Raw genomic sequence first — 26,826 nt, forward strand, 5'->3', positions numbered from 1 at the left:
AAATATTTATAAATATTAAATTTTAAGTATTAAATATTAAATATTGAATATTAAATATTAAACATTAAATATTAAATATTGAATTTTAAATATTAAATGCGACAGTCCATCATGAAGTATACCTTGCCAATTTTCAGCTCCGTTGTTCTACACAGCTGATTGAAGAATCCGATAGAAAACGAATAGGAAATCAAAATGACATTGCCGTATAATCCAATTGGACACGTGAAATGACCAACCACTTGAATGCTAGAAAACATGCACAGGGCCTTCGGCCTTCATTCGAGCAGCAAATTCGATCAGTTGTATCATGTTATTCGCAATAACATGTTATTCAAAAGTGTTATTCGGCTGTCAGAAATGTATGGGAATATTACCTTCGAAAAACATGTTATTGGCCGAATAACACCAAAGCGCGAATAACATGTTATTCGATCGTAGTGCGGATATAGCATAAGAGTTCTGCGAGATTTTTTTTCTCACAGTCATCTTTTTCTCACACTCAATACACTCAAAAAAGTTTGATTTTCCGTGTATAATACTTGTGTGTGAGTGCTCAATCTGAAAACAAATAGACGTCAAATCATGGCGGGAATCGATTTTGTGTACACGCTTACATGTGACTAACGACTAATGGGTTATAATTGGGTAAATTTCAGTAACAAAAATCGATCAAGCCGAAATGAGAGTGAGTGTGAGGAAAAGAAGCGGGCAAATCACAATCTACACATAACTCTTCAAATTGGTGAAATCGGCAATATACAATCAATATATTTTTTAAATTTTGTTTTTTTTTATTTGTTTTAGTCCTTGTTTTTTTCACTTTTCATTTTACTTACCGAGTTCATTGATTCTCTACAGAAAGGACTTAGCGAACAAAGCACTGAATCGAAATAATGAAATTGTATTAGGACTTGTTGTACACCTAAACATAGTACGAAAACACAATTTCATCTAAATGATAATATCATTTAATCAAAAGAAACATTCATAAATTACGCAACGTTTAGCTGGGAGGGTTGTGAGATGTGTGACGATCCATATAATTTTAGAGGATTCATACAAATAGTGTAAGATAGGGGAGGGTGATGAAATAGCCAAATTTTACGTTACGTGATTGGTGGACTTTCTTTAAGGAAAATGCCTTTGTATACGCCACGCGAAACCTGATATATATTTTACCTCTGTAGTTTTTGTATATACAAAAACAATGGTTTTTCGTATGAAAGTGCACATTTTAGGACCCGCTCCCCTTTAAGAGTTACGTAATCTTTAAATATTCATTCTTTAAATATAAATATTGCTCATTAAACATGAGTCAAATCTTATTAACTCTTATTTGTGTTAATATATTCTTAAAGCACATGACTGGATAAATGCGTACTCTTACCCACCCGATGCGCACTCTTACCCCACCGGTGGGGTAAGAGTGCGTTTTCACTTGTCTTGCAATAAGGGTTCTACTAAAACGAATCTCAATAATTTCAATATTTTTTCCACTGGGTAACATAAAGGAAGAGTATCCCAAGTAACACACCTTGTAACAGAAATGTTTATTACACTTCTCAGAAACATATTTAAGTTATCAATACTCGTTTGCGTGACAAACAACCAAACTTCTATATGCCCTAAAAAGCGCAAAAAATAATGTCTAATAAAACATATTTTAGTCTCGGGAGTTGTTTTATTAAACATCATGAGGACAAATTGGTTTGTTCTCTTGTTGTTTGAAAATATATTATATAACCTGTAAAGTGTCGTTTGTATGACAAGCGTAAACACAAACAAATTTCAGCCAAATTGTAACCTATATCATGAAAATCGTGTGAGACCAAAACAAAAAGAAATATTTTGGTTGCTGTTGATAATAAAATTTAAATAAATAGCTTAGAGGAAAAAAATGAAGAACCTTCACCCAAAATCGACAAACCGTTCACAAACTAAAGCTCTTTTATTGTTTATATTTATATGTGTTCTATATTAAATCATTAATGCGAGAAAAAAATTGTGGTGAAACATAACATTTTAGCTCCAAAAAATGCATGCGCCATGCATTTGAGTTAAATAATGCATAAAAATTTCCAGATTTTGCTGTCCGCTTCAGGTTTTTTATAATATGAATCAAAATGGCGTTTATTGGTAGGATCGAATAACTTTAACAGTGACGAAAAAAAACTTCTAGACCAAAAATATAAAACGGATTTTGTACGGTCATGTAAAAATATCAATACGCTGAAATCGGTTATTACGTAAGGAATACGTTCTGCGTAAATCCTGAAACCGCTATTTTGCCCGAAGTTCTGTTTATGATTCACCTTCTTCAAACAGAGCACATGTGATAGCAAAAAGTAACTCGTAACGTTGGATACAGTGGATAGATGAAATAGATACGTGTATTGCGCAACAAGATTTACATGAGCACATTGTCAGTATTAAGTTAGTCCTGGCCTAAACAACCTATATTGTAGTTTTAAAATTTTCATTCCTGTTAGTAACGTTGAAGACATGTACTCATTATGTGAATTAACAATAAAGGTAAAACCACAATTAACTGCCGAATTGCACTGTCGCATCGCGCGATCGCGTCTACTTCTTGGTCTAATGTGACTCATTCCTATATTATGATGAAAAAAGCGTTGCCGGGGAATAGCAATATTTTATTATCTTTGTCCTAGATTGACAAAAAGAATCCTTTCTTACCTGATTTCTGATAGCTTTCTACACAGAGATTAAAAATATACAATAGAAGCTAATGTTTCTGGTATTACAATCACGCAAAGGGAAATTGAGAACACTGATTTTAAGCTATGCATTGTATCACTCAAATTATGCTCATATATATATTTATTTATATTGGTTAATATGTGCCTAAGTGAAAATGAAATTGAATATAAATATCCAAAATAAAACTTTATTTGCAATAGTTGGGTTCACTATGTTTTAAAAATATTAAACTTTTACTAGTTGGATGAACTACGATTTAGTTAGGCGCCCGTTTGTCTTGTTGAAAACGAATGAGTACGTTAAATTATGACGTCAGTATGTGGAATAATTTTGCGTTTAAGTGACCCAAAATGTCCCAAATACAAAATCAATTTAACCAAGCGAAGGCATTGGTATAAAGCTTTCTTCGTTCATAAGCTCAAATAAATTAAATAAATAACCCCAATAAATCTACCTAGCAATGATAATGCCTCATGGAAAGGCATATAGGAAAGTCTAAATTAACACTGATAGGTAGACAGCTCATAATTTTCGCATTTGTTTAAAAGCATTGTAAAATATCACATCGATCGGAACTTGTTGAGAACAAATCCGAATAATATAGATGCCAAAACAATGCATTTTCCTTTTCAGGATTTGAAATTATTATTTTGGTCATGAGCCCGACCTGCCATATTTTCAATAGGAAACCGTATATATTCCCATATCTTCATTCCCTTTGCACAACTCTCCGTAGAACATACCTTTTCACCAACAAGTCCAACAAACAAATTATCAGGACATAATTAATGTGATTTCATCAGATAAGGGAATTAATTTTGCAGAGAAGCGTTTATATTTTATAAAATGAACAAATCAATGTTTTCAAAATCATAAACGCCCAATCCGCAATTGTTTTCAAATTGTCAAAAAACATATTTATTCGTGGCTTTTACGTTCATTACGTATGTATCTTGAATTTGTCACTATTTTTGACCAGCACTGTAAAATAATTTGAATGTATATGCTAAATTCAAGATGGCATTACGATCATCAAAATAAGTCTTACAACATGCTAAGAAAACGTATAGAAAACATGCTATAAACAATTATAAGACATGTTTGATAAATGTTTTGAAAATTCTTTAGAAAACATAAAAATGACAATTTTTGGACAAGTTTATTAAGCTAACGTAACAAGAAGCCAGTGAAGTTTTTCAGTGACAAGGTTTAACATGGCGTTCATAGTAGTGCAAACTCGGAAAACTAAAAAAAGTAAACCGATTTTAACCATCGTTCCGTCCAACTGGGTTCAAAACGATCAAGTTTGGTGGCCACCGAATAATTTCATCTCCCTTTCGACGGATGAAACAACCATTCCGGATTATAAAACTTGGACAAAGCAAGCTTGCAAAGCAGTGGGGCGTACAAAAACTTTCAGAGATGCCGAAAACGAAGTCAATCGTCTGCAAATGGTAACTGACTCAGAGGATGCCGTCAACATGACCCAAGGAACGCGAGGGCGTCCTGCTAAAAAAAAGGACAAATTCGAATCAAAATCATACAATCTACAACCGCCTAAGAAGCAAAAAGTCGCCGTAAGAAACTTATTTTTGTAAAATTATTGAAAGGTAATGATTAATACATTTTAGGTCACAAGTCCTACAAGCGAAAAAAATCTGCATCAGCGCCATCCAATGAATCGAATACGCCGGTTCGCAACGATAGATTATTGGAATATGAAGTTATTCCAGGATATTCGGCATCAGGTACGTTGGAAAGTTACCAGTTGTCCCAACAAAGTACCCTAACTCAGGAGACTCGATCCTATTATCTGGCACGGCTTCAAATGTTAACACTTCACTATCAAGTGGGGCTGAAGTTATGTCGACACCAATATCGAACCAACTTCCGTTGAAAACTATCACCGTATCCCAAGGAAATCCTAATGAATCGTCGTCATTCAACGCCGCCTGTCATGCTAATCAAATTGCCGGTAGCTCAAGGGCAATGACACCTATTGCTGCGAAGACATCCCAGTCTAGTGTGAACAAGGTACTTATTTTACTTGTTTTGTGTACTATTTGTTTTGCTTTCCTTGTAAGGGAAGATCCATTAATTACGTAACGCAACAATTGGCAATTTTCAACCCTCCCTCCCCCCTATGTCACACTTTTTGTGTGAAACATCTGAAAATTGTGTGGATCGTCACACTTCAAGCAAGCCCCACTTCCCCCTCTAAGTGTTACGTAATTTAAGGATATTCCCTAAAGCAACATTATACTTATCGGCTGAAAAGCATTTCTGATAGAATAGTCTTCGTAGAATCAAAATTTGAATATCCCCCAATGTGACTGATGGACAGTAGGATTATGGTTCACGTCTAATGGATCAGGTAATACTAGTAAAAACTCACCTTAAATTGCATATTTTTTTTATGCTGGCGACATCGAGGTGCACAAGATCTATCCCTTTTGGATCAGGATAAAGGCCTTCTAATCCTTGCAGCGATAGCCAGTGCTTGTACCTGAGATTTAGCAGCATCCACTACTTATCAAAATGATAATAATGATCAAAACCTGTGCCTGAGTCCTTTTAAAGCTTTCATCGATGGTTTTAGATATCGACGCTTCCTGGCCATTGGTATTGAACTTTGTCTAACTTAAATTCGGAATTGTTTTACAAACGATTCCAAGTTATTTAAGCACTATTACTATTTATAAAATACGAAACGCGATGCAAAACTGTAAGTTTGTTTTGATTGGAGTCTTTTACACTGGTCTGATGACGTTCGATGATTTTGGTTGATTTGACGGAATGTCAACCGGTTCGTCACTTGACTATAGTCTGGCGGAACGAATAAGGAAATTCAATAATGTTATGCTACGTTTAGACAAGACAAGTGAATTGTGCAAATCGCTTGACTTGAACAGGAATTGAATGTCTAAACACTATCTTATACTTGAACGAACAGAAAGTTGAACATGTTCAACTGTTAATTAAATTCAACTGAGTTATAAGAACTTAGTTGATTATGACGTCAACAATGCTTTATTGGATTCTAGAAATAATGCTACGTTTGACAGAGCGAGTAAATTGAACAACTCATTTGAATTAAATTGACTTGCCAAAGGTTAAATATGATCATCTTTCTTTTCGTTCAAGTTAGTTGAATGATGATGATTATAGACGTTCAATTCAAGTGATTTGCTCAATTCACTTGAACCGTCTAAACGTAGCATAACAGCTCGATGTAATCTATATGGAAGTTCCACCACAGACAAACAGACGTAAAGCCGGTAGTACACTGTTTGTTGTAATGACAAATATTTGTCAAGTCAGCCAAAAGATATTTTAGTTACCAGATAAAGATTGTTGCTTCGGTTCCCTTTGTTCTGCTGTCCAAATCATGTGTGGTACCTAACTGTAAAATCGTATGTTGACATTTAGATATTGACATTTAGATCCCCTATCCTCGCCAGCAAAAGATGTTGCGGACAGCGACGACAGCGACAATGTTTATCTTGTAACTAAAACATCTTTTAGGGTCTGTCTCATTTAAAGAATTAAGCTGTAATTAAACTTAAAAGTGACATTTCATTAATTATCGAATAACCCTGCTCGCAGAGCAAGATTACTTTTAACAGATATCGAATCATTTTGCATCGATGTCTTATTGGAATTGCTGGGTAGCACCTGGGAGGGAGAAACAGATTCGAAAAATATGTGTGTCAAGTAAGAAAATTGTTGAAGGCAATATAACAACAATAAAACGCAAAACAAAATTTAGTCTTTTCAGATGACGCTTACGTTGATTGTTTTTTCTTGTTGATTGTATTTATTGTATTATGTTGTATTATATTGTATTATATTGTTTATTGTATTATGTAATTATTGTATTTATCAAAGAGAGTCTTGAAATAATTTTCTTGTCCTCTTGTACCATGGTACAAGTACCAAAGGTGTGTCCTTAGTATTACGCCTCGGGAAAATTTTTCCGCCGGATTTTGGTCCCAGTGCATTTTAAATGGAGCCGGGATTTTGATTTTCCGTGCCCAAATTCCGAAAACATCGCATAATAATTATGCAAAAATGCATGGGGAAAAAAACCGCGGACCAAATTCCCGAGGTGTAAGGTAGCCTTAACACAGCAAGCAAGTTTGTTTATATCTGTTATCCGTATTTTAAATGAAGTGCAAAAGAAAGATTTCTAATCGTAAGGTGAAGAAATTGCCTCGAAGTGCCATCTACAATAAGTCCGTATGCTAATTTGATGGTTGCTAGTAAGTTGTGTAGCTGGTTTCCACAGATGAATTCCAATTTGTTCCAGTTGTAACATAACATTAGAATGCAGTAAGGCCTAATAATAGTAATACACAGAGTGCATCCGGCAATCAGGCACGACAATTGACGCATAAGTACTTCCACAGAGACGACCAATTCAATAATCAATATCGATGCATCATTGTTTTTGTCTTTCTGTTTCATCTCCCGACCTATATATACGTGTAGAGGCCTGAATAAGAGAAACGCGAATAGGTATGTGCCGCCAATCGAACCGTCAAAAAACAGCAGCCAATCGAGCAGGAGACCTGTCAAGCAGCCAAAATGTTGGCTCAAATACTGAAAATGGCCAAATTCGATTTTATGCCATTTTTAAATAAACAAAATTGAATGTATTTTTCATTAGTTTGCAATAATATATGCAAGTCATTTATAGATTATGAAATGAAATTACATTGTTTATTGGATTCTATTGTTATGTGATGTGGACACACAAAATAGCGGATTGTGAGATTTTATCCACATAAACCATTTCTTCCTTTTCATGTGTTGTTCTTTGATGAAGAAGATTGAATGCAGTGTTGGCAGAGTCATATTTTCTATCCGCGTTTCTCTTATTCAGGCCTCTATATACGTGTATACATTGCATTAAGAGCTTTACTTTCCATACAGTGGTTCTCAACCTATGCTATAGTTCCATACATGAAATACTTAGCAATAAACTTTCATTATTGTTATTCAAATAATAAATAATTATCTCATCCATTAATGCACGATTTTCCATTTATTATAACAGATCGATGATACAATGCAGTCGTCGAAGATCATCCAAGGCAGTGACGGACGGAAATATGTAGAAATGGGATATGATTGCTACGCCGAGCTACCAGGGGAGACGCAGTCGACAGAGAATGACGAAGTAAAGATCGATCTGGGTGAGAATGAGATACCAGGAAATCTAACGGATGAACTAATAGAAGAACAGAACGATGTTTCCTTTCGTGCGCTGTGCGAGCTTCAGAATGATATTGCTGCTGCTATGAAGTCAAGATTGGATGCAATCGAAGCCAAAATGGATCAAATACTTCTCTTCATGGCCAATATAAATAAGTTTATGTCAATGAAACATTCAGGAAGTTCAACATCGGAGAAAAAGCGAGAATATGAAGACTTCACTGAATTCGAGAAGCTTTTCCTATCAAGGAAGAAACTCAGATGGCTGCTTTGAAATTCAATTGAAGTGTGAGGTTTTCGCGGACAAACTATACCGTTTCTTCCAAATTGAATATTGCCTGAACGGAAAACGAGAAGGTAATCCCTTCTTTAAGATCGTTGTGAGAAGAATTCTAGCGCCAACAGTGCTACAACCATTTTCATGGAAAGGGCAATCGAGGAAGATACCTGGTCCCGACAATGCGGTGGAAAACCGTAGCTTTAAGGACACATTTCCGAAGTTTGTAAACTTAATGCAACGCATAGTATGTGCCGCCGACATTGAGTTCACTGCAGAAGCGAACGGCGAATGTTTCAGCAAATTGCTTCGGCAAAAGAACATTGAGCTACAACGTTTTTTGGATGGGAAGCCGCAAAGACAATCCCATTGCACTCGCGCGAGAAAGGATAATCCTGGAAAAACCAAAAACTGCAATGGAGCTAATCTCGAACAACAAGATTTAATTTTTATTGACAACACACAACAACTAGAATCGTTGGACGAATAATTTTATCAGCAGACCTTGGTTTGTAGACATATTTGGTTGATAAGAACAATAAAAGAACTCGATTTTGTATTTTCAATATTTTTTATATTTATTCGAATGATATATGACACGACCGTAACAAATTACAATGTATGAATTAACGGAAGTAAGACACTGTTCGGTAAATTACTATCATTACAATCAATTTTGACCATTTTGCATGAAACTTTTTGTAAAGAGTATAGCTGCAGCGGTTTTAATTGTAAGTCAGTGGCAAATATGTACAGTAATGAGGATCGCACTGGTTTTAGAAAAAAATCATAAATTTTACATAGAGGAGTGCCACATAACTGAATGTTACCATTAATTTTGTTCTGTATTACATACTTAACGCAAACAATCTCAGTTTTTTCCGTCAGAATCCATGAGTCTGCAACAGATTCAGTATCCAAGCAAAAGTTCTCAAGGTCAATGAATGAATAGAGATTGGAATTAGTTAAATCAATGAAAGATAGGTCATCGTCAATGACACCAGTGCATTTTTTCTTGCAAGTGGGTGTTGTTTTTTTAATTTTTTTAAACTTTTTGCTGGAGACATTGGATTGAATCTCACAAATTCGATTCGCAACTTGTGATAGGGGCATATTACCACTACGAATCAATCTTTTCAAGTAGTACAGCTTGGATTCAAATGGATACGCGTCAAATGAGTCCAACGGGCCGAATCTTTCAACGTCATCTACTAAATGTGACAGATTATGCATGTTACTGCAGAACATTTGTGTACCATACAATATTTTTGTTCCATGCTAAAAGTCTTTAATAAGATCCCTGGCAATCGAGTAGTTTTCATCGGTCTGGTCATGCCTGAAACATATCTGCACTGCACAAAAGAAGTTCAGAAAGTGATCCGTTATTTCTGATTTTTCAACAGTGATAATAGGACTCAGGTACAGAAGAAATGATCTATATTCAGTTCCTTTCCATCGTGACAGCTGATCTAGACTCCTTACAGGTCTTTTGATTTCATGCGGTAGTTTACAACTTTGTAAGTACTTCGAAACGGATTCAGTTTGACTGGCTGACCATTTCGCTTCATGGTTGTTTAACGACCCACACTTCCAACCATTCAAAAATCATTTTGTTATACCGAGATCGAGTAGATGTAAAACGTCTCCAATCGGAAAATCGTTTACCATATCCAATCCGACAATCGTCTCCAATATGGAGTCATGCTTGTGATGGCCTTCATAAATTCGTGATCTGAAGTCCTTATCATTTCTGAGCGGTGCGTTAATATCGGGGTATGTCATAGTTCTGAATGTGTGACAGTATTCCCCTTCAGTGACGCATTTCAAACATGAATTATATCCATTGTGACCGATTACTCCTGTAAATATTTTCAAATGTTAAAAGGGTATTGAGAAAGGCTTTCACTTTTTACCTCTGAGCATGGATCTTGCTGGAGTATCGCAGATGAAGCAACGTAGATTAACTTTCACTTCTGCATTCGCGAGTTCGATTCCGTGACGTAGAACAGCATTTAACTCGTCCACGAATGGCTCTAGAAATGCGTCTTTGGGTTTTGCTGTAATTAGTAGTTTTTAAAAAAATATTCAATTTTTTTTACGTTTGTCATACTGCCTCCACAAAAAACTCCTACGATTAATGGCGACAGAACTTCTCTTAACTCGTATATATTAACCAAAATAGGCCAAAAAGAAGTAGAAGAACTTTTAAACGCGGGCAAGCCGTCTATTTTGACATTCAAAGATAGGTCGCCTGGGAGATTTTCTTTTTCGGATAGATGGTCCACTTAAACTTTCTGCAGGTCATAATGCCAATACTTCCCGTCAAGTCTGTCATCAGAGGAAATATCAGTGTGCCTCGGAGTATTAACTAAAGCTCTAGCACACTTTGGAAGCACATTCTCTGGCATGTGACTCTTAAGGATGCATAAAAGAGCATTTAGCGCAGTATGCTTAATTTGAAAGTCGATGGCCCACTTTTTAATTTCGCTACAGAAAGCTTGGGGATCAGCCTGCATAGTTTCAAATTCTGGGTCACTATCATCAGTTTCTTGGTGAGTAGCTTTCCATTCGTCGTCAGCAATTGAGGTGTTTTTGTATTCATGCGAATCTGTTAGGTCAGTATTAACCACGTACGAGCTCACAATATCTGATTCTTCAACCACGAGAATATCACTACGCAAAGCTTTTGTGGGAATATTTTAAGTAATTCAGTTTTCGTTTTCGAAAGTGTCCATTCCTTTTTATTTTATGCCATAACTTTCTGTCCGCTTCAGATATTTGTATTTCGTGATTCATTTTGGAAAACTGAACTTAGCACCGTGACAGCTGACGAGAAAATGTTGTACATTTAACTTCATATGTTGAGAAATGTGATCGATTCAAATAAGTCTAAATTTACGATTTTGACATATAGTGAGAATCATGACAAAATTTATTTATGCTAAATGACGTGTTGAAGACATGGATTCCTAAAATTGATGAAGAAATATTGGTATGAATTGTGTTTTATGGAATATGAATAAAAATAATTTATTAACTTATACATGACTACTTATTGTTGAAAAACTTGTACATGACAACGTTTTGATATAGTTTGTTCTGTTGAAAAATGAAAATATGTCCTGTGACATAATAATGTCTTTTTGAACGTCAATATAGCCTACATGAGACTAATACTGATTATAATAATTTTCCATACTCGTTGGTTGCACAGCTTGGACATGAAGCGTAATCTAACTTATTATCGAACAAGATGAAAAACAAATGTATGACTTCTTAATTAAAACAATTCATAGAATGAAACATATCATGGAAATATGCGTCATATTGAAGTTCTGGAAAAACAAATTGGTTATTAAACTGTTTGTAAGCAGTTTTTTAAAAACAAATAATAAATTGTTTTAGAAAAACGCCTTGAAAACAGTTAAATGACCAAATTGTTCCTCTAGAACGTCATTGTGACGCTTATATGACAACCGTTGAAACTTTGCAATTTTCAATATGTTTTATTGTGTTACTTGGGATATGAATCATCGCCACTGATTTAATATGCAGAAGCTTGCTTCATAAGGGCCACATGATCGATTGAAAACTAAGTGCGTACTCTTGCCCCACTCTACTCTACAGTTCTGCCACCTTTGCAAATGTTCGGCCGACAATGTCCATGTCATCCGCGAAACAAATAAATTGACTGGATCTGTTGAAAATCGTACCCCAGCTGTTACACCCGGCTCTCCGCATGACACCTTCTAGCGCAATGTTGAACAACAGGCACGAAAGTCCATCACATTGTCTTAGTCCCCGGCGCGATTCGAACGAACTTGAGTGTTCGCCCGAAATCTTCACACAGTTTTGCACACCATCCACCGTTGCTTTGATTAGTCTTGTAAGCTTCCCAGGGAGCCTGCTCTCGCCCATAATTTCCCATAGCTCTACGCGGTCTATACAGTCGTATGTCTCCTTGAAATCAACGAACAGATCGTGCATTGGGCCCTGGTATTCACGGCATTTTTGAAGGATTTGCCGTACAGTAAAGATCTGGTCCGATGTCGAGTAGCCGTCAACGGAGCCAGCTCGATAACTTCCCAACTAACAATTTTGGTGCTAAAAGCTTCAACTTCTAGCCTTTAGTTGTATAATATTTGAATAAAAGCAGCCATTGCTGAATAAAATAAAAGCCTACGCAAATAATCCCTTAAACTTCAACTCGACTATTACCCAAATATCTATCAAATAGTCAGTTTGTGCCGAAAATATTTCATCTTTTATCGTTTTTGCAGCTTTTATATAGTCATAAAACAGCTATGCCTGAATTAGCAACAAAGTTTATCGGTTAAGACCTCATGTATGTCAGCGATTGATTATGCATAAATGTTAGCCAACAGAACATGCTGATAGATGTTTGAATAATGGTTGAAATAATGCTGAAAGCATAATTCTTAAGCTTATGTGCTAAAAGCAGCATGTAGGCCTCTTTCTAACGTTTATACAGCATGAATCTGAAAATAGCGTTAGTAAAACAACCTATGGGGTATGCGAAGAAGCACATCCATAATTTTCTTTGTTATTTACATATGTCAAAGTGACGATGAAGAGAGAGCAGCGGCCATTGAATCAGGAGATCAGGAGTTCGAATCTAGGTAGCAACAAAATTGATATTTCAGTTTTCACAAAAAAAAAAACAATAAATAAACTCAGAAATTTACTCTCCTCTCAAATAATATTTAATCGAATTGAATTCAGTGGCTGTATAAAACTTATTTAACAGATTCAAAACATCTGAATAAGCGCCACTGAAGCGAATTATATTACTAAATGGTTTAGTAAAGATTGAGAAAAAATTGTGTAACATGCCTTAAAATAGTTGTGCAGGCACGTCAAAAACAGCTGAATAGATTCGCCAGATTTGCTGGTAAAATAATTGAATAGAAGTTCTTGATCACATGTATAGCACACATATTCAGCTTGAAGCCGTATAGACGAGTTGAAATAACATTTACATTGACATTAAATGTTAGTTGGGTTACCACGAACTCATTCACTAATGGTGACAGACGACGGAAGATGATCTGGGATATCACTTTGTAGGCGGCATTAAGGATGGTGATCGCTCGAAAGTTCTCACACTCCAGCTTGTCGCCTTTCTTGTAGATGGGGCATATAACCCCTTCCTTGCACTCCTCCGGTAGCTGTTCAGTTTCCCAGATTCTGACTATCAGTTTGTGCAGGCAAGTGGCCAGCTTTTCCGGGCCCATCTTGATGAGCTCAGCTCCGATACCATCATTACCAGCTGCTTTATTGGTCTTTAGCTGTTGGATGGCATCCTTAACTTCCCTCAAGGTGGGGGCTGGTTGGCTTCCATCGTCTGCTGAACTGACGTAGTCATCTCCTCCGCTGCCTTGACTTTCACTGCCTGTACTCTCAGCGCCATTCAAATGTTCCTCGTAGTGCTGTAGTGCTGCCACCTTTCGATCACCACTCGTTCGTCCGTCAAGATGCTTTTATCTTTATCCCGGCACAATTCGGCTCGCGGCACGTTCTGATGGAACTTGCGTGTTTCTTGAGTACGGCACAGCTGTTCCATCTCCTCGCACTCCGCTTCTTCCAGGCGGCGTTTCTTCTCCTGGAAAAGGCGGGTCTGCTGTCTCCGCTTCCGTCTATAACGTTCCACGTTCTGCCGGGTACCTTGCTGCAGCGCGACCGCCCGCGCTGCGTCCTTCTCCTCCAGAATCTGTCTGCACTCTTCGTCGAACCAATCGTTCCGTCGACTTCGTCCCACATACCCGACGTTGTTCTCGGCTGCGTCGTTAATGGCTGCTTTAACTGTATTCCAGCAGTCCTCAAGAGGGGCCCCATCGAGCTCACCCTCTTCCGGCAACGCTGCCTCGAGATGCTGCGCGTATGCAGTGGCGACATCAGGCGGCCGTCGGTACCGAACATTGTTGATGACGGATAGTTTTGGGCGCAGTTTAACCATCACCAGATAGTGGTCAGAGTCGATGTTAGCGCCACGATATGTCCTGACGTCGATAATGTCGTAGAAGTTCCCTCCATCAATTAGAGCGTGGTCGATTTGTGATTCTGTCTGCAATGGTGATCTCCAGGTGTACCGATACAGGAACCTTGTAGCCGGCACGGAGCGATCCGTCGTAAAAAGCACGTGGCTTAAGCGCCACTCCACAAGGGAGACCACGGCCCAATTTAATTTGCCCGGATGAGACTCTCTCAAGGCGAGTCCATTTAAATTTTCCCGATAAGGATTTATGGATCGGTCCAGCCAGCAACAACGAAAAGTGCCAAATCGGGTCCACCCTATCTTCCCTCGATACCGTACAGCCACACCATACACTCAAAGAGTCGGTGAGAGCCCACCAGAACCTAATACACTCTAAGGGGGAGTGCGCCTCTCATCATCGGCAGACTCTCTCCTCTCACCAACAACCATCAATGAGCTGGAAGAAACATAAACAACCAACAGTCAAACTCAACATTTGGAGGACGGGACTCGAAACTACAAACAATTCGCGCTGTGACGTTAAACACAATCAATCAATCGAATGGCTAGGGGGACTACAGAGAAACATTTTATTGAGACAAACGCATAGCATATTTATTAACTTAATTCTAACAGGGGCACATATTGGTTCGGGGTTTGTGTTTTGTTCGTTTTAGTGTTTGTGTTCGTTCATAACTTCTTACTCCCTAGCTTGTGTGCGGTTTTATCTCTTCTAGTTCCTACTCTATTCTCACTTGTGCTCTGTGCCTAATGTTTACGTGACGTTGCGGATTTGTAGGGCGCTCAGCTTCTACCAAGTCTGCGCTCCTGCTACTTGACGGTATTTTGGTGGTGGCGAAAACGGCTCACGCACGCATGTTTTCACGGGTCCGTGGTGGCGGACCCAAGCGGTCGTCGGTGGATTGCGACTCCGACTTTTGCGAAAGATTGTTTCGGCTTCTATTAGCACATTAGATGGCTCTTCAGTCTAAGACTGGCACAAAAAACGTTTCCTCCGCGGCGCCCTCCTCGGACGCCGCACTCCAATCAAAAAAAGCGTTTGGTGACTCACCGGTTTGTTTTGGCTTACTGACCCAGTCGATGACCTGCCGGTGGGGTCGACGCTCCCGGCTTGTTGACGCTGGTGATTGCTTCTCAATGAAGCCGACGCGGCGCGATGGCGATTGCTTGCCGGCGGTTTGACGGACCGGCTAGTGGGCTTCGTCCACGTGGAAGTCCCCGTGCCTTCCCAGACCGATATGGTAACGGATCGGTCCGCTTCTGGCTGGCTGGTGGTTGCCAGGAATATTCCGTCCGTTTGAGGGGGGGGGGTGGTCTCGTCGCGCTTGGGTGCGATAGTTTGCTGCGGGTGGGAGGATATCAAGCCAATCTTAGCTATAGGTTCCCTTTGCCTACTGTCGCACACAAAATCTAAACGCACACTTTCTGCCTACTTGTTTAAAACAATCGCAATAATAACTGACAAACGCGGACACTTCCAACTTATTGGATGATCACGGACGAAATGATTGAGCCCGTGAGTCCTCAGATCAAGGAAGGTGGGCTCGGACACAACCGGAAATACGTCATTTCCCGACTCCCTTCGTGTACGATCGTGACCTTATTGGCACGATGGATAATTGACACGAAAGTTGTGCTGCTTTCCCTCTCCCACCTTATCCGAAAAACAAATGGCCTCGACCTTGGAGAGCTTGGCTAATTGGTTAAATGCCCGCTTGCCTATGTTAAGGGATATGCTATTCTAAATTATTGGCGATCTGTAGTTTATGCCACCGATCAATTCACAACTATTTCCAATATTTACAGAATTTAGTATGTTTATTATTACTAAATTACTTGCAAATTTCCTGGCCGCTACAAGCTGTGTTGGAAGTAGGTGCTGCGCGTAGAATGCGTCCTTATCATCATCAGTGCTTCCGGAGTGTGGGCTATGGACGTTGATTATGCTGAAGTTGAAGAACCGGGCTTTGATCCTCAACCTGCACATTCTTTCATTGATCGGCCACCACCCGATCATGCACCTTTGCATATCGCCCATCACTATGAAAGCTGTTCCCAGCTCGTGTGTGTTGCCGCAGCTCTGGAAGATGGCCCAAGCAACCAGAAGTTCAGATTTTACTTTAACTTACTCTTAACCGAACTAACTGATTCACTACACACTTATTTTTTTTACCGGGATCTCAGCAAAATGTTGAATTTTTACCGAGAATCGCACAGCCGTGCCCCAGCAAACATGTTTTTTGCCGAGATTTCTGTCAAAATTGGGATAATCAGCAAAAGATTTGCCAAAAAGCAGCTAACAAACGTTAGGATTGCCAGAATATCAGTTTTTATTTAGCTGGCGCACGGCTGTGCGTATTTTTGCCGAGCTGCAGAAATAAAAACTGAGTGTGTATGGTTCACATCAAGTTCCAAGCATCCTTAACGGAACTTTAAAGTTCACTTTTACGCTCCCACCAAGCTAAAATTTACTTAAAATGAGAGCTGATTAAGCCAAAATAGCCCTTCTTATCCGAACTTCTGGTTGCTTGGGGGTATGATTACCTCTAAACGTTAGCACCATTGATCCCTTCCAACAAACCTCCTGCAGCGCTACGATGCCGAATCCACGGTCCTTGAGCACATCGGCGAGTATGCGTGTGCTTCCGATGAAGTTGAGAGATTTGCAGTTCCGAGTTTCCAATCGCTAGTCCCTTTTTGTCGCAGTGGTCTTCGCGGATGGTTCCGGTCCGTACTCTCTTGTTGATTGATCGTGGCGTATGTTTTTTTAAGGCTGGCTTGCAGGGCCTGACACCAAACTCCCTAAATTTCCGAAGGACCATTCCTCCTTATTTCCGGTGGACCATGGTGCACAGTTTCACTTAGAGTCCCTCGCTGGCACTCGGACGATGATCAGCCACCCCTAACATGGAGAACAAACGCTGCTGTGAGCCGATCCTGACATGGAGAACAGACGCTCAGTAAGATTTGCCCCTCCGGCGAGGAGCAACCCCCCCCCCCCTCTTCCCTGTCAGCATACAACCATAGTTCCCACCCGGAGTTGGTTACCCGATCTTCCCTAAGGTTGCCCGTATACTGGCCAGCACCACGGGGAGGTAGGGAAAGGAGTTGCTGGGTAAGGGGCTAAGGATCGCGAGATGGGGTCCATTTTATTCCTTCAGGTACGCAAAGTACCAATGGTACGCTTTACCCAGCATTTGCGGTGCCAGGTTCATTTTACAAAATGTGAAAAAAGCTACTGTTTTAAGCAAAACAAAAAATGACAAATGTCATTCTGACCAGTGGTGCGAATTCTCAGTCTCAGTGACAGAAATTGGTTGGATATTGATACCATTTCATCTTCACACTCACTTCCTAGCAGTGAAAACTGAAAATGATTAGCAGCAACAATCAAATATAAAGTAAACGAAAGACCTCTCTTCTCATTGCACACGCAGTCCGCAGTGACAGTCCATTCGGTTCACTCGCTGCTGCGTGAATGCGACGGCCCTGTATAAATGCATGGGTGAATAATATCACTTGAAAGACAATGACAGGAAATTTGTGCCGAATGATCATCAGCTTCAGCCCGCTGTTGCCAAACCGAGTTTGCTAAGCTACTCCTGCTTTGCCTTGCTGACTGAAAGGCATCGTCATAGGCAAAGAGGAGCAGAGAAAAATACAAAACAAAAGAATCAAACTCAACAGGCATTATTGATAAATTGCACCACTGATTCTGACAATTGATTCGGATATCAGTCTCATGCCGCGTGTCGCACACGCCCGTTCCGATTTGGTGGTTGCGCTGCAATATACAACGCAGAGTTTTTACCCTCTTTTGCATTATGTTTGCTTAACATTGGGCGGCTACAAGACGGTAGACTAGCCCAAGACTACGCGCAGCAGCTGGAAGTGGCACTCCCAACGGAAGAGCAGCTAGGCGCAGCAGCTCTTGAAGATGGCTGGAGAGATATTCGATCCGCCATTGGAAGCACCGCAACCGCTGCACTAGGCACGGTGGCTCCGGATCAGAGAAACGACTGGTATGACGGCGAATGTGAGCAGTTAGTTGAGGAGAAGAATGCAGCATGGGCGAGATTGCTGCAACACCGCACGAGGGCGAACGAGGCACGATACAAACGGGCGCGGAACAGACAAAACTCGATTTTCCGGAGGAAAAAGCGCCAGCAGGAAGATCGAGACCGTGAAGAGACGGAGGAACTGTACCGCGCTAATAACACACAAAAGTTCTATGAGAAGTTGAACCGTTCACGTAAGGGCCACGTGCCACAGCCCGATATGTGTAAGGACATAAACGGGAACCTTCTTACGAACGAGCGTGAGGTGATCCAAAGGTGGCGGCAGCACTACGAAGAACACCTGAATGGCGATGTGGCAGACGAAGATGGCGGTATGGTGATGGACCTGGGAGAACGCGCGCAGGACATGCGACTTCCGGCTCCGAATCTCCAGGAAATCCAGGAGGAGATCGGCCGGCTGAAAAACAACAAAGCCCCTGGAGTTGACCAACTACCAGGAGAGCTGTTTAAACACGGTGGTGAAGCACTGGCTAGAGCGCTGCATTGGGTGATTACCAAGGTTTGGGAGGATGAGGTTCTGCCGCAGGAGTGGATGGAAGGTGTCGTGTGTCCCATCTACAAAAAGGGCGATAAGTTGGATTGTAGCAACTACCGCGCAATCACATTGCTGAACGCCGCCTACAAGGTACTCTCCCAAATTTTATGCCGTCGACTAACACCAATTGCAAGAGAGTTCGTGGGGCAGTACCAGGGGGGATTTATGGGTGAACGCTCTACCACAGACCAGGTGTTCGCCATACGTCAGGTATTGCAGAAATGCCGCGAATACAACGTGCCCACACATCATCTATTTATCGACTTCAAAGCCGCATATGATACAATCGATCGAGACCAGCTATGGCAGTTAATGCACGAACACGGATTTCCGGATAAACTGACACGGTTGATCAAAGCGACGATGGATCGGGTGATGTGCGTAGTTCGAGTTTCAGAGGCATTCTCGAGTCCCTTCGAAACACGCAGAGGGTTACGGCAAGGTGATGGTCTTTCGTGTCTGCTATTCAACATCACTTTGGAAGGGTAGGGGAACGTCCACAAAATACGTAACGCTTAGAGGGGGGAGGGGGGGTTGAGCAAAGTGTGACGATCCATACAAAATGTTTAGATGCTTCATACAAAAAGTGTGACATAGGGGGGAGAGGGGGTTGAAAATGCTCAATTTTTGCGTTACGTAATTAATGGATCTTCCCTAATACGAAGAGCAGGGATTAACACGAGTGGTACAATTTTCAATAAGTCCGTCCAGCCATTTGGCTTCGCCGACGACATAGATATTATGGCACGTAACTTTGAGAAGATGGAGGAAGCCTACATCAGACTGAAGAGGGAAGCCAAGCGGATCGGACTAGTCATCAACACGTCGAAGACGAAGTACATGATAGGAAGGAACCCACCGCGAGTTTGCATCGGTGGTGACGAAATCGAGGTGGTAGAAGAATTTGTGTACTTGGGCTCACTGGTGACCAGTGTTGGTAAAATCACTCATAAATCTCAATGAACGAGCGCTCCCGTGCGAACGAAATCATCTGCGATTTTAAAGAAATACATCACGCTTGAATTTTTCATGCTAAAACGCATCATTTCACTCATTTGCCAAAAAATCATTTTGGTTCAAAAACGCATTTGAAATCAATTTGGGGGCAATTTATTGCTTATACATAAAAAAGTGTCTAATATTTTATGCAACAAACATCAATTCACTGTTTTTAACGAAGGAGAACAAAAGAAAACCTACGATGATTCAAATGGATGATTCAACTCATCCATGAGTTTTTAGGTGCTGAGTTGAGTGCGTTTCAACTCACGCTTGATTTGAATCATCCATGAGTTTTGAGATTTTGATTTTTTACCAACACTGCTGGTGACTGCCGAAAATGATACCAGCGGGAAATTCGGAGACGCATAGTGGCTGGGAATCGTACATACTTTGGACTCCGCAAGACGCTCCGATCGAATAGAGTTCGCCGCCGTACCAAACTGACAATCTACAAAATGCTCATTAGACCGGTAGTCCTCTACGGACACGAGACCTGGACGATGCTCGTGGCGGACCAACGCTCACTGGGAGTTTTCGAAAGGAAAGTGCTGCGTACCATCTATGGTGGGGTGCAGATGGCGGACGGTACGTGGAGGAGGCGAATGAACCGCGAGTCGATGTCGATGAATAGATGATGTGTGGGCACGTTGTATTCGCGGCATTTCTGCAGTACTTGGCGAATGGCGAACACCTGGTCCGTGGTGGAGCGTTCAGCAATGTGATTGCGCGGTAGTTGCTATAATCCAGCTTATCGCCCTTTTTGTAGATGGGACACACGACACCTTCCATCCACTCCTGCGGCAAAACTTCCTCCTCCCAAATCTTGGTAATGACCCAGTGCAGCGCTCTAGCCAGTGCCTCACCACCGTGTTTAGATAGCTCCCCTGGTAGTTGGTCAACCCCAGGGGCTTTGTTGTTCTTCAGCCGGCCAATCTCCTCCTGGATTTCCTGGAGATTCGGAGCCGGTAGAATTAAGTCCTGCGCGCGTTCTCCCAGGTCCATCACCATACCGCCATCTTCGTCTGCCACATCGCCATTCAGTGTTCTTCGTAGTGCTGCCACCACCTTTGGATCACCTCACGCTCATTCGTAAGAAGGTTCCCGTTTATATCCTTACACATATCAGTCTGTGTAATTCATCGTAGATCATCCTGTCGCAACCTGCGAAACCTAGCGACTTGCAGTTCAATGTTCCAAGCTTCCAATCGTAATCCTTTATTCGTCGCCTAGGTTTTTGCCGATTATATCAAGTCGTATTATCTCTTATATTGATCGTAAATATTGTTCGTAATATATCGTTTTGGGATCTGGGGTTTGTATATTCAAAAAGTGGCTGAATTAAATGGGAAAGGTGAAACATTATTAAAATACAATTGCGGGTCAGCTGTTCAAGAAAGCAAAACAATCGCACCGAAATTGATCTAAAGTCCGATGCTGCAATAAGTTCATTGTGACGTTTGCAACACCCGGGAAAAGCTGGGTTTCTTTCGCTAGTAGTATATAATTACGGGTAGGTATAATTTGCTTCGGCCAAAAGTTTGGATTCATCCAGAGTAATAATGTGGCGACCATAAGTTTGGGTTTACCCCCGAAAAATAGTATTTCCACTATATCCAAGCTGTTTTAGTACGAGTTGTGCTTTCCTGGAAGCATATAAAAGCCAATGAGTATGGCTTTTTTTTTGTTCGGGATGAACCACTGCGTCCATTTCATTGAACTTTTGTATTACGGAGAAAAAGAAAAATTTGGATAGCTTCGCGGAAATAACGCGCAGAGGGATATCCCCGCATAGAACAAATCCCACATAGTGTGCGTTGAATCGACATAACAACAAATCTGCTGCCGTGAAGTGCAATGATTTGACGTACACAGATATAAAAAGATTTAATAATAATCAGTACCTGGCCGAGGAGTCAACTAACCCGAAACGCATAATACTTTTCTTTTGAGGTGCTGATGAACGCTGGAGTCTTTTTTACGCTTGTTATACTATAGGTCGTATAGGTTGGTTTTACAGACGGCTTATTGTGCCTGCACCCTCTCGCTGAGTCAGGCCCGGTCTATCGAGTCAAGTTCCACCCAATACCAAGACTTGGGTTAGCGTATTTTTAGCGACACTCGGTCTCTTTAGTAGAGCCTACTTGTAAATACAATGTAGGATTTAAAGGAATTGAACAGAGCTCATTTTCCAACCCAATCCCATCCTAAACAATCCCTACAACTTGCAGTGATCAGAGGACGGTTTGTCAGGCACTTGAACATAGTTCCTGCTGCCCCGAAAACTCACAAACTTTAAATATAACTGAATTTCCCCTTTATATTCTGCAAGGCATCGTTTTTTGTACAGTAAAATATTTTTATTTTGAGCTTTTTCATTACGCGTCGAACGATTCAGGACGAAATGTCATAAGTATAAATATAAACAAAACATTGCAAATTTCACAATAGCTGTCTTTGATCATTTGCCAGGGAAATATTCATTGGAGGCGCTTTGAATTATCCTGTATTCCAAATTTTTCTTGCAATGCGTAATACTATACCCGTGTCATTTGTTTAGTGCATGCCTTTCTGCTCCATTCCTATTGAGAAGAAATGAAGTAGTCAGAAGTAGTAGGCCTCTTTAGATTAAGGTATTGCTATTTATACCCTTCGAAAAATGGCTTATACCAACTCTCAAAGGCGCGCACCTCAATCAGTTTCGGCTCAACAATAAGTGGGATAATACTGATTTTGACCATGCATCGGCACTGAAGTTCAAACATATTTTTGCTTCTTCTTATGAGTTCCGAATTCGTTTTTGTATAGAGATCTGATTTCATTGCGTTTGGCACAGGGGTCTGCGAAGCGGCCATGTTTCTGATGCCAGCATCAAAATCATCGATTAATTTAATACGAAGGCGTAATCATTATTGTTGAAAGCTGTTATTGAAAATGTATTTTGAATATCGTGATATTTTGGCGAAGTAGAGCGCTTGGTGCCGATTGAAATATGAAAATTTATTAAAGGCATCAATATTCTTGTTGAAATAGCACCTCGCATTCATACTTTCGCACAAGTTCTTGAAAAATGATGAAAAATAATTACGTCCGTTTGGAAAAAAATCACTTCGGAATAGTGGTTTGTTTACAAAATAGAATTGTCAGTGGGAAACCCAATTTCAATAGAACAATGGGAAACTCAAAGATGTTGGCTATTGTCAAACGCAGAGATGGCATACTCCCCAGTGCGTATCAAGAGCAAGAGATTTCGCACACAGCACACATTTACTTTCAGTGAGAGAGGGAGTGCGCGCTGTTATGTTGCTCCACAGTTCGCATCGAATGTGTGCGAAAGCAAAAGTGAGAAGGAGCCAAAAATCCCCACACATCAGATAAAATAAAACAAGAGCACAGTTAAGCGCGCAGCGCTGAGTGCGCAGAGCAACGTACGCAGATCACACTGCGCTTAGCTATGTTTGAGATAAAGAGTAGAGTTCGTTCATTGCAGAAGACGGAAGATGTCTAATAAAGTCACTGCGATAATAAAATGTTATATGAATGGAAGTCAAATGTTATATGAATGGAAGCTACAAAACGGTGGATTTTGTGTTACACGGTTAGAAGACTTTAACCATTAGGAGCTGTTCACAAATTACGTAACGGGGAGAGGGGATAAGGGGAGAGATCACTCCGAGCATTACGATTCATACAAAAAATGAAACCACTTACACAAAAAGTGTTACGAAGGGTGGTCAAAAATTGCCAAATTAAGCCTTACGTAATTTGTGAACGAACCCTTAGAGGTTCAAGCTCATGTCGAAAGTAAAATAATATAAATTTGAATTGATAAAACCTTGTGGTAGGTTGTGGTGGGCAAAGTTGGTACTCTCCGATTTTGTGCATTTTACTTAAATTGGGCTTTTTCCACTGTGAAGGCAGATTCAAATGAAATGAACCCAAAGTTGATTTGCGGTTCCGTTAGGGAATAATAATTCCCAAAAGAATCAAGTAAATAGGGTGCAGAAAGCGTTGCGTGATATTTTGATTTTTTTTAATCTTTATTATTGTGTTTTTTAATTCTAGATTAAGCTCAATTACGCATGATATTTTGAGCTAATAAGACATTATCGCAGAAGTATCTTATTCTGCGCACACAGGGCCTGATTCTGTGAACGTTTTTTTTAAAAGCCAGTTCGCGAGAATCGCGACCCCCTTTCCAAGGGAGGTTGCAACGATGTTCTCCGATTTGGGTGAAATTTTCAAGGTTTGTTCATATATGTAAGAGAAGGCATTTTGCAAATTTTCAGATTTCTTCATTGAGGGGAAGTGGGGTAAAACGGCCCTTCAAAAATTATTGTTCAAAAATCGCCAAAACCAAAAAATGCAATAATTTTGGCAATGAATGACCGATTTTGTTTAAATTTTGTACGCTTTTTCTATTCAATTAGTACTTTATAACAAGTGGTTAATAGGGTTATAAAGTTGTTTACTTTAGGAGAAAATTGACTTTTTCGATAAAAAATGGTCATTTTTCCAAAGGGAATATTTTTCACCAACAGATCTAGGATAAAAACTAAACCCGTAAGGCAATTAAGGAACTAAAGAGCTTTTATCCCGTATATAATTCAGAAGCGCCAACTCAAAAATATCTAACAAAATCGCAATTTTCTGCAGCACTGTTTGTTTAAAAGAAAGGTCGCACAAATTTCGACCCTATTTATGTTGATGTTTTCCGATCTGGTGAAAACTGTCCAAACTTTTTTGTATAAGTTGAAATTAAAAATCAGAATTTTCTATTAGGGGAGTGTAGGGTAAAATAGTCTTTTAAAAATAAATCTCGCTTAACTTTTCAAAAGGACCTAAGTAACATTTTTTTCATGAATTAATTTGAATACTGCAATCAATAGCTCTCATGTTGTTCTATTGATTGCGCTATTCAAATTAATTCATGAAAAAAATGTTACTTAGGTCCTTTTGAAAAGTTAAGCGAGAAATGTCAAAAAATACATCAATTTTTTATGTGAGTTCTAGCAGAAAATACATAAATTTAAAAACACTATTTCTTCTTCCTTTCAATTCATCTATATTTTTCGTCTTTATAGATACGTATATCCTTCGCTGATCTATATTAGATAGCAAACTATTTGCAGAACAATTTTCAACAGAAGTAAAATAGGACCAAAATAAGTGCCTTAAACATTAGCACGTCTTTCGCAAGCTGAAACAAAAGTGAACGAATTCAGGGAACGTGCTTGTTTATATTTTTTTGAATAAGCTACAATTACTGTGGGTACCGGTAGTGATGTTGTTTTTACAGCTATGCGAAAAAAAACAATTATTCTTAACGACAAATGAGCAATTTCGTCAATTTTCTCCTAAAGTAAACAACTTTATAACCCTATTAACCACTTGGTATAAAGTACTAATTGAGTTAAAAAAGCGTGCAAAATTTAAACAAAATCGGTCACTCATTGCCAAAGTTATTGCATTTTTTTGGTTTTAGCGATTTTTGAACAATAATTTTTGAAGGGCCGTTTTACCCCACTTCCCTTCAATGAAAAAATCTGAAAATTCTCTAAATGTCTTCTCTTACATATATGAACAAACCCTGAAAATTTCATCCAAATCGGAGAATATCGATACAAGAGGGGGTCGCGCTTCTCGCGAACTGGCTCTTAAACTCATATAAAGGAAAATATTTCATATAACCCCCATACATGCGTAAGTGAACAACATTATTGTTATTATTCATTATTATTCAATGAAAAGGATAGCCACGATTATACTTACGAATGCGTAGTACTATATGCGCGAGCGGGTTAAAATAACCAAGTATCGTAATAATTGTTTAACAGATTTTGCGATATGACGATAAGTTTAATTGTTTTATCATTACGAGATTATGTTATCGTAAAATAGTAGGTTGTGCAACTAGTTGCAAAAGGATGATTTTTTCAGCACGAATTGTAGGATATGTAATTATGGTTTGAACTAGCGAAAAGCGCATCATGGTTTGAACCATTTTAAAATCAGTCGGATATATCAATATATATCAAAAGAAAGTCATTTTTATTTGTAATCGATTGACATCATCTTACAAATGAGAAACAGTTTTAAGTAGTTAAAATAGCAACATTTATACAAGGTAAAAACTTATCATGGTTTGAAATAAAATGTATCGTGGTATCGTTTGAACTTGTAAATGCAGCCATGTTCTACTGCTGTCCACTAGGAGTGCTGCATGCGCATAGCTGGAGCATTTTGTTTGCATTTCCAAATGAAATAATCGCAATTTTCATATCGATAATTTAGATGGTTTTTACATAATGTCCCCCGACGCGTTTCGCGGGACGCTGCAATTTTCAACTTCGTTTTACAAATTTATTCATTCAGCCTTACAAATATTTTTCCAATTTTTTTTGGGCCAAAATCTATGCGAAATGCATTTTTGGAGGATCCATTTTCAATCCAGATAGGCGTCCCGCGTTTCGCAGGACGTTTGCTGGTCACATTATTTTTACACGTTTCGAGTAACTAATCTAATGCGAGAAGATGGATAGTAAAACAAATTCGCTTTTCTATAGCGTTTCATGCATGTAATAAGTATTATATTTAGGAGCTGCTGCCAGTATTTCAAACCATGGTACGAATTTAGTTCAAACCATGAACGGTGTAGTTCAAACCATGGTATGAACCGAAGTTATGTAATTATTAGGTTTTTTCAATGAAACTAAGCTTAAATATGTGAACCCAGGATGTTTTTAGAAAGATAATGAACTAAGCTTCCATATAAACTAGAGTTCGCAGTTGTAATATGTCTTTATAATGAAATAAATGAACTTTGTTCTGGCGGCTCATCTCATGCCTGCCATTTGGTTCAAACCATGATTGGATACCCTACGTTTCTATATGAATACTATGAGTGCTTGAAAAAAATAAAGTTCTGCAACAAGTTGCAGACGCATTTTTTGAGAAAACTTTAACATAATAAATCTGT

General features: G+C 39.5%; 1 protein-coding gene across 1 annotated transcript; it reads left to right on the forward strand.

Annotated features, from left to right (window-relative positions):
• Positions 1-4,384: 4,384 nt before the first annotated feature.
• Positions 4,385-8,215, forward strand: LOC134210121 (uncharacterized). Its single transcript, XM_062686147.1, has 2 exons — positions 4,385-4,758; positions 7,784-8,215. Exons 1-2 carry the CDS (start codon positions 4,588-4,590, stop codon positions 8,213-8,215), a joined length of 603 nt encoding a protein of 200 aa, XP_062542131.1. The 5' UTR covers positions 4,385-4,587.
• The last annotated feature ends 18,611 nt before the right edge of the window (positions 8,216-26,826 follow it).

This window comes from Armigeres subalbatus, chromosome 2 (assembly GCF_024139115.2).
Source record: "Armigeres subalbatus isolate Guangzhou_Male chromosome 2, GZ_Asu_2, whole genome shotgun sequence".
NCBI classification, from domain to species: Eukaryota; Metazoa; Arthropoda; class Insecta; order Diptera; family Culicidae; genus Armigeres; species Armigeres subalbatus.